This window comes from Lepidochelys kempii, chromosome 1, assembly GCF_965140285.1.
Source record: "Lepidochelys kempii isolate rLepKem1 chromosome 1, rLepKem1.hap1, whole genome shotgun sequence".
NCBI classification, from domain to species: Eukaryota; Metazoa; Chordata; order Testudines; family Cheloniidae; genus Lepidochelys; species Lepidochelys kempii.
In genome coordinates, this window is record NC_136380.1 from 218,215,733 (window position 1) to 218,224,281 (window position 8,549).

The 8,549-nt window shown below is 45.3% G+C and overlaps 1 protein-coding gene across 1 annotated transcript; it reads right to left on the bottom strand.

Moving 5' to 3' along the window:
* Positions 1 to 600: 600 nt before the first annotated feature.
* Positions 601 to 7,977, bottom strand: LOC140898991 (C->U-editing enzyme APOBEC-1). The gene is made up of 5 exons (XM_073313697.2): positions 7,918 to 7,977; positions 5,976 to 6,003; positions 5,274 to 5,674; positions 4,131 to 4,252; positions 601 to 1,229 (listed from the first exon to the last, which is right to left on the bottom strand). The coding sequence occupies exons 1-5, from the start codon at positions 7,937 to 7,939 to the stop codon at positions 1,119 to 1,121; spliced, it is 684 nt and encodes a 227-aa protein (XP_073169798.1). The 5' UTR covers positions 7,940 to 7,977; the 3' UTR covers positions 601 to 1,118.
* Positions 7,978 to 8,549: the final 572 nt, after the last annotated feature.

An 8,549-nucleotide genomic window follows, 5' to 3' on the forward strand; every position in this document is an offset into this window, starting at 1 on the left:
AGAGGCTGGTAAATAAGAATATTAATCAAAGTCATATTATTTCCTTTGTTGATGCCTTTTGTGGTCGGAGTATGTAATGCGCAGGGAGGAGAGAAATAAAAGAGAGGTGGAAAAGCTGACAGGGGCAATCCTGTCAGCAGACCAGCCTGCTTGCTTGCCTAAAGCCGTGTCCTGTCTTGTATTGAACCGCCACAGCCTAGGTTTACAATAGCAGGGAAAATTCTCTGCAAAGATTTGCTGTCCTTGCCCAGTGCTGTGTCTTCTCTGTATAAATGCATGTTAAAGTCTGCATTTATGTGATGTGTGTGGGATGAGAGCAGCCTTCTATGATCTTGCAAAGAAAGGCAATATAGGGAGTATGAGGACCAGGTGAGGGCCTAGAGGAAAATTATGGGCTTGAAAAGCTAAAGTTTGGAATGTCAGTTCATTTTAAGAGTGATCACCAGACTCTTCCTCCTCCCACTTAATGAACTCTTAGAACAGTTTGTGATGTCATACATTAGACCATTCTTATATTAGCACCGACAAGGGTTTATTAAGCAGTGCCACATGAATTACGTTTTGAAAATGAACAGACAAACAAACAAAAGCAGTGCTTCCTTAGATTATATATATTTTATTCAAATGTTATGTTGACAAAAGACAGAGAAAGTAAAACCTAGAAATCTATTAAGAAAAAAACTATTCAGAAAAATAATCCTGGAGAATAAATCCTCTCTAAGGTCTTTATATATGTTATTGAATAATGAATTCATTCCTTATAAACTGCTTACACAAAGCAAACCGTATAGCGTTATGTTTATTTGGTGAAACAGCATTGGCTGCAGAATAAGCAAGATACTCTTGTGTTAACTGTGATGGAATAAACCTGTACACTGAGTCACAGGTGTTAACATGACCCAGTCCCTGTACAGCATTAAACATGTAAACATGATTCACTTTTCAAAAGGCTACAAGCTGAACCAATGGGAAGGAAATGGCTATGAGTAACTAAATCAAATGGAAATGATTAAACATTCTAGTGTCCTATCAACATCCCTCCCCAATGATGGCCTGGTTCAATAAACTCATGGCTTCCAGAGACTGGTTGGCTGCCCAGGCTAGGATACTGGCGGCTATCAGGGATTGGCTGATGTGAGTGCTCTTTTCTGTTCCTCATCTTCTACACATAGGCTGAAAATTGGAGTCTGGTTCTCATCTGTTGAAATCTCTAAGCAAGAGGGAATGTTCTGGTGAGAAAAGCAACAGCTGAAGTTAATTTCTTTTCGGGAGGTTGGCAGCTTAACCTTTGCACTCTAGACTCACTCTGGGATTTAATGGACAGGGGAGGAACTCCCTATAACTGCAATCACCTATAATATTCATTGCTTCAAATCTCATTCAGAACCAGGGCAAATTACAAACGGGTTCCCAAGCATGCTTAATGGTCACAGGGACTCATCATTAGATCTGGTTGGGAGTATTCCAACTAAACGGTTATTCATCAGAAAATGCTGATTCGTCAGATCCAAAATGTCTTGTGGAAATATATCGGTTGTGAAGAAACTTTTGCTGGGAACATCTCTCAGGTCCACTATGGCGGAGGGGGGGGGGGAGGGGAGGGGAGAAAAGGAGAGGGAAAGAGAGAGAGCGAGCGACCCCACCTCAAAATAGCCATTCCCCTGGGATATGTGAGACTCAGGTTCAAGTTTCTGCTATGTCTCAATCAGGACCAGAGATTTGAACCTGGGGCCTAGACTACATCGAAAACTGTGAAAAATTTCATAACATGCGTGATGTACTCAGGTCAACCTATCCCCCACTGTAGATGCAGCGCAGTGGGTTAACCAACTCTCTTGTTGCCATAGCTACTTCCTCTTGAGGGAGTGGATTTACCACAGCAACAGAAACCCTTCTTCCGTCACCATAGTGTCTATGCTACAGAGCTACAGCGACGTATTTGCAGTACCGCCGCTGCATCGCTTGTAGTGTAGACATAGCCTGGGTGTCCCAGAGGAGTGTGTGAGTGCCCTACACACCGGGCTGGTGGCTACTCTCGGGAGGGTGCTCTCACTCACTCTCTTCCACCTCCTTGTGGTTTTCACACAAAAACTGAAAAGGTCTCGGGTTTGTTCCAATGCAGACTGAAAACACATCTTGGAATTTCCCATGGGACGGAAATATCATTTACTGGCCAGCTCTTCCTTTCACGCCCTGACTGCGTGTTACAGATCACCCTGCGACACGGGTGATTTGGAAATGGGGGAGATTTCAGGGGAGTTCAATGAAACATTCAGTGGCCCCATTACTGGGAGGGAATATATAAACCCCATCCAGATGTTGGCAAGGAAAGGGGTTAACCAGCTCTGGGTGGGGGGATGGAAGGCCTGACAACAGTTTTGCAAGTGTCAATGGGCTCTGAGAGAAGGATGTGCAGTGTAGAGTTGGAAGCTGTGTCTGCAAGGGAGGGTCAGGAAGAAGGGTCTCTAGATCGAGGACGGGATGAAAGGGGAGAGAAGAACTGGGGGGGTTCTCTGTCTGGAACTTGTCTAGCCATGCTCTAGAACTCGCTTTGTACTTGGGCTGAGGAAAAACCCTGTTGTTTTTGTCCCTGAAAGGGACAGGACACTGTTTACATGTATGCTGTTTTGCAGTAAAGCAAACCACAGAGGTGTTTAAACTCCACCAAGGTGTGAAGACCCATTTTTCTCCTCCAACCAACCAGCTCTTTGATCTCCTCAGGTGCTGAGAGTTTTCCAACACATTTTTAGTGTCCCCATGAGCTCATGTGGTAGTCACCGTGTGTTACAGCTCAGCTCTTGGAATCACTGAGCTTTCCAAGGAGGTCAAGGAACTGTCCCGCTCAGACACTGGGTTCTGCACAGTGGCGGATTACCGCACAAGCCAATGGGGCCTGTGCCCAGAAGCCCCGGCCAATTTGGGGGCCCCCACAGGCACACTGGAACTCTGGTTCCACCCCCTGATGCTCCTTCCCTCCCTGCTTTTCTTCTCCCTGAGCCCCTGCCCTTGGCCAGGCCAGAAGACGGAGCATGAGGTAGGGAGTCCCCCATGCGGAGGTAGGCAAGCTGCTCACCAGAGTCCCTCTCCCTTCCCCCTGCTGCGTCCCTGCGCAGAGCTGGCTGAAGCTCCTGTCCTCTGCCCCTCATGTTGCTGGCTCAAACCTCTCCCTCACCCCATACGGAGCTGGCCCAAGCCACTCATCTAAGCCCCCTCCTCCCCTGTGCATGGCTGGCCTGAGCCCTGCCACACACCCCGACCCCTCCTTTGGCAAAACTGGGCATTTGTCCTGTTTGCTCTTGCCAGCTGATGATCAATTGACAAGAGCAAATGGGACAAATGCCCAGTTTTGCCAAAAAAGTCATGATGTCCAGGGCCAAAAGGGGATGTATGGTTACCCTAGGCCAGGGGTTCCCAAACTTTTTCAGTCACCCCCCCTTTACCCAGTCTGTGTCCCCCTGGGAGCTGGGGCCAGGAACAGAGCCAGAGAAGCGTGCAGGAGCCTGGGTCGAGGTAGAACCAGGGGCTGCAGTTGGGATCGGGGCTGAAGGCACAGCTGGGGCCACAGCTAGGAGCAGAGCCATGGCTGGGAGCAGAGCAATAGCTGGGGCCGGAGGCAGGGCTGCGGAGGGCTAGAGTGGACCTGGGGGCACAGCAGGGCTGGGTGGTGCTCCCTGCCCACCCCCTTTGGGGCTGACCCTAGGCCCCACCACATCTCCCCAAGTGTTCCTGTGTGTCCCCCTTACGGGACCACTGCCTTAAGCTGTGGTAAGAGCCTCCCAGGGAGCCTGGGCAGCTGTGTGGAGTCCTGGGCCTGCCACCTGTCCTGGGCAGGTGGGGGTGTGCCTGAGAGCAGCCCACAGCCCATGTCCCTGCGCTCCTCAAGGTACACCACCCAGGACAGGTGGAGGGTCTGGGGCTCCCCACAGCAGTCCAGGTTCCCATGGCAGCTCTTACCAGGGCCCAACTTCTGGCCAGGCCACGGGGCAGGGCCTTGAGGGAAGGGGAGGAGCAGGGCATGGGGCCCTATGGTGTCGGGGAGGGCCCCAATAAATCTTAATCCTCCTCTGGTTCTGCATGTGACTATGGATCATTTCTGCATGCAATTTCCTAATCCCTAAAGTTCTACTGACCTGAAGGATGGACTGGAGTTCGAGAGAATATAGCATTATCCATGGAGCGAAGTGCCTGGGCCAATAATCATATTCATCCTTGTCCTCATCATTGACAAATGTTCTCCAACAGTAGCTATAAACTGAGAAAATGGAGCAAATCAGTCATGTGCTGAAGGAGGTATCAGTGGACTCAGTATACACAAAGGTCAGTCAATCTCAAGGGAGCAAGACTAATCTGAGCCATGCAGAATGCTTCTGCTAGACAGGACCAGCTGAGGAGACTACAGCATTTGGGCCTCATGTTCTCCTGGCCTTGTCCATCTTTCTGTCCAGGGAAGGTCGCATTAAACCAGCCTTGCAACATTTCATTCACTTATTCACCTGGGACAAATCATTTATGTATTGAGGGGAGAGTAAAATATCATCTATTTCTTCTTGATTAGTAGCAGCAGGAGGATACTCTCCATGCGTGAGCTGATTTTACTCTGGGGGTAGATTAGAAAAAAGCTGCAAAGACATCCCCTTTACATTTAAATACAATACTGTGTTCTCAAATGAAAGTGAAAGATGGGAGATGGACTGCGCCGGGAAGGAGGCTGGTGTTCTCTGTTTATTCCCTGACTAGAACCCTAGAGACAGTGGCAGTATCATACCAGCTTCACCCACACACACGGCTCACCAGTGTGCCTCAGCTCTGAGTTCCCACCCCTAGCAGGAAAAGGGGCCTTGATTCTTCATGGCTCATTTATGCCTCAGCCTCTCTGCTGGGACAAAGGGATCAGCAAGTGCCAGCAGGGATGGAGATTTTAGTGATTTTTATCTGTACTGCTAGGAACTGGACTGCAAACACCAGCACATTTCACATAGGTCAAAAAATGGCTGTCAGCTACTGCATTTCAGTCACTGACACTCAGGGGAAGGTTTGAAACCAGAGACCTAAAGGACAAAAGCTCTGTATCCCACTGCACTATCCCCCAAGACTTGGGGCCAGGCTGGAACCACAGACCTAGAAGGGAAAAGATTCCATAATCCATTCTACAACTTCCATGGAGTCATCCATGGCCACTGACCAGGGCTGAATTGGAACCAGAGACCTAGAAGAAAAATGCCCCATGTCCCATTTCTATCCCATCTAGTCCACATAACTCCATGAGTCATTACCTGGGAGGTCCATGACTTGGATGGATACTCCAATGTTCATCAGGCTCCGTAGACCCTGACGATTGTTTTCCTCTTTGTGCCAATAGATCCGTGCTACATAAATAACTAGATTCACATTAGGCTGTTCCTTCAGGAAATCCCTGATTTGCTTGCAGCAATCCCCACAGGGACTCCAGGACATGTACCAGGTGATGGAGTAGTGGACAGAAGGATGAGATCTTTGCTCCTGAAAGACATCTTCTATAAAGTGGATTTCAGCATGCTCCATGCGAGTGCTATGGCAACATCTCTGCCAGAGCCTTTTGCTAGTGCTCCACTTGATTTCGTAGAGCATGTATTGCACCCTTCGAAGGACACTTGGGTCATAACTGTCTATAAATGTCTCCTGGAGTATCTTCCCCCTGAAACATGAGAGAGATTCCAAAGAGTAATTGACTGCAGCTTTATCGCTAAGAGCTTGCCAGTCACCGAAAGTTAAAAATGAGAGGGATGGGAAGGAGGCACAGATAAATGGAAAGGGAACTCCCAGAAGGATAGAGGGAGACTTAGAGATAGTGATGGGAGAAAAGAAAGAGAGTGGGGAAGATGGAGAGTTAAATCTAGTATCACACTGAAGAGAGGGGAATGAGATCTGAACCTTCCCAGCTCCCACGTTCTCTGTAAATCTTGTGGAGGATGTGGGTATGGAGTTTTCATTCTCACCCATCTGTGATGCCTCTGCATACATGATCTGTGGGAAAGAGAATAGAGTCACCTGGTGCACTGAGAGAAACATAGGGGAAGACAGAGAAAGGGAGGCCTCTCAATGCATCCTCCCTGGGACCATGTGGCCTACAATTGTTCCTTCTCAATGGACAATTCCTATTCAGTACTGCTGAATATTGAAGAAGTTCCTTGCTAATGTGCAGTATCCTGAGGATAGTGAAGGTGATAAGTGATCATCCTGGTCCCAAATATGGCCATTAATTTTACCATGTGCACATGAGGGAGAATGCCCATTACTTGTTAAGTAACAGTGAAATAAATAAATAAAATAAAAATAATCATATTAATAAGTAATAATAAATATCTAGGACATTTTCAAAAGCTCATTAAAATCAATCAGACTCAGGCTCTCAATTCTATGTATAACTGTAAGAGCCTACCAATGTCCAAAGAACTGTTCTTTCATTTATTTTTATTTTATTTTACTTTAAATGTGGATTTTCTGATTAATATTTTAAAATAAACTTAATAATCATTATTAATTTAAATTTTTAATTTGATATTTCCCAGGAGATATAGTTATGTTATTTCTGTTTTGGTAAAAAATAACAGTCCCTTGTTATTTTCTTTAGGAACCTTGGAAAACAAAACTAGAGAAATATGGCTCAAGACCATTGAGAACAAACTTTTTAAAATGTAGGACACATTTAAAATTTTCATTACAACCTATGTGCCAGGACTTAATAACAAATCCCCATGTCTTTGAAATTCCTAGATCAGCGCTTTTTTCTGCCACCATTTTCATGCCACAATCATTTTCAGCTCAAACCTGAAAGCTAAGATAGTGGCACGCAGGGAAGTTCAAGACATGCACAAACACATACTCAACTACAGCCTGGACCAAAGTCTATTGAAATCAGTGAAAAGACTCCCCTTGACTTCCATGGAATGTGGTTCAATCCAGTGTTTAATTTGTAATGAATGAGATGCTGGGGCTCAGCCAGGTGTAGCGTCACACAAAGAAACCCTCCTGTTTTGCTGCTAGTTGCAGTTTCCATCAGGCAAACATGACCTTCTTGGCTACTTCTCAGGACTTGCTACCGCCTGGTCCAGGGGTTGCGAATTAGGAGGGATGGGGTTTTGTGGTCGAAAACATCCACAATTTTCTCCCTATCATTACACCGGCAAGCCCCAGCACAAATTAAGCACTGGCTGGGTGGCCAGAGAGCAGCGGTTGATGGCCAGGAGTCCAGAGGTGCCAGGGCTATGAACTGCCATGTCTAGAGGTGCCAGGGCCAAGCCCCAGTACAAATTAGGCACTGGTTCAGTCCCATAAAGAACACATATGCATATATTATACACATACGTATACTACGTAGTTACACTGAGGTAAGTTTTCAAATACAGACAAGCCTATACAGACACACACAAACACATATTCATAGACACACAGAAAAATCTGAACTGTTTATAGAAAGAGGGGGCCAATGGGATGTACTAATAAAAACCAAATCTTTGTTATAACTTTGATAAAACCAGGATATGTTTCCACTACAACACAGTACAATCTACCACAGCTTTAGCTCACCATTTGTCTTTGTAAGAAGTATTCTTTTAGTACTTATGTAAGAAAATCATTTTACTGTCAGTGATTTTGTTTATCTTTGCTAAGTTAGAAACTAAAAACACATTTTAGATGTAAAACAGAGATAGACAGCTCCAACTTGTTTACCATCTATGTATATCTCATATACATAGAGCCATAATAGCCACACAGATAGGCATACATATAGACGCCCATAGAGCTGCACATACATATATTCACCCATAAATTGATATAGACATTTGCACACGTAAATGCACTAAAATACTGTATACACACACACACGTATACTTGCAAACACATACACACACATATACACTAATCCTGCACCTTTACCTCTGTTCCAACCGGCAGCCATGGCTTTCTCTCACTACAGCCTCTGAGACTGTTTGTTTTACTGGTGCATTTTCTCCCTTTCAGTTTCTATTCCTCAGAACAGAAACCTAAGAACATTTTGAGACTCCCTGACAAGCTGAGAGACATGGATTGTGCGGAAGCAAGTTGTACATAGCCATTGAGGTTAGGCTCAGCTCTGTGAAGTTAGGCTCACAGTATTTCGTAGAGGCTAGACCTCAATACCGATGCAAAATAAATAAATAAATAAATAAATAAAAACATTTTATAAATAAAATTATTATAATGTATTCTTATATTTGGTCATTACAGATTTGCCTGCATGTTTATTCAATTTAAAGAACTACTTATAAGTAATGACAGGTTTCAGAGTAGCAGCCGTGTTAGTCTGTATTCGCAAAAAGAAAAGGAGGACTTGTGGCACCTTAGAGACTAACCAATTTATTTGAGCATAAGCTTTCGTGAGCTACAGCTCACTTCATCGGATGCATCTCACGAAAGCTTATGCTCAAATAAATTGGTTAGTCGCTAAGGTGCCACAAGTACTCCTTTTCTTTTTACTTATTAGATATACATGGGGCTTGGAGAATAATAGCTTCCGTATTGATGTTTTA

Bases quoted from the DNA above. Each gene is read 5' to 3' on its own strand.
- LOC140898991 (XM_073313697.2), bottom strand. From the start codon at position 7,939: ATGGCTGCCGGTTGGAACAGAG. The intron at 6,004-7,917 runs GTAAAGGTGCAG...TCTTTCCCACAG, and splicing joins GGCTGCCGGTTGGAACAGAG to ATCATGTATGCAGAGGCATC. The intron at 4,253-5,273 runs GTAATGACTCAT...CCATTTTCTCAG, and splicing joins CCAAGTCATGGACCTCCCAG to TTTATAGCTACTGTTGGAGA.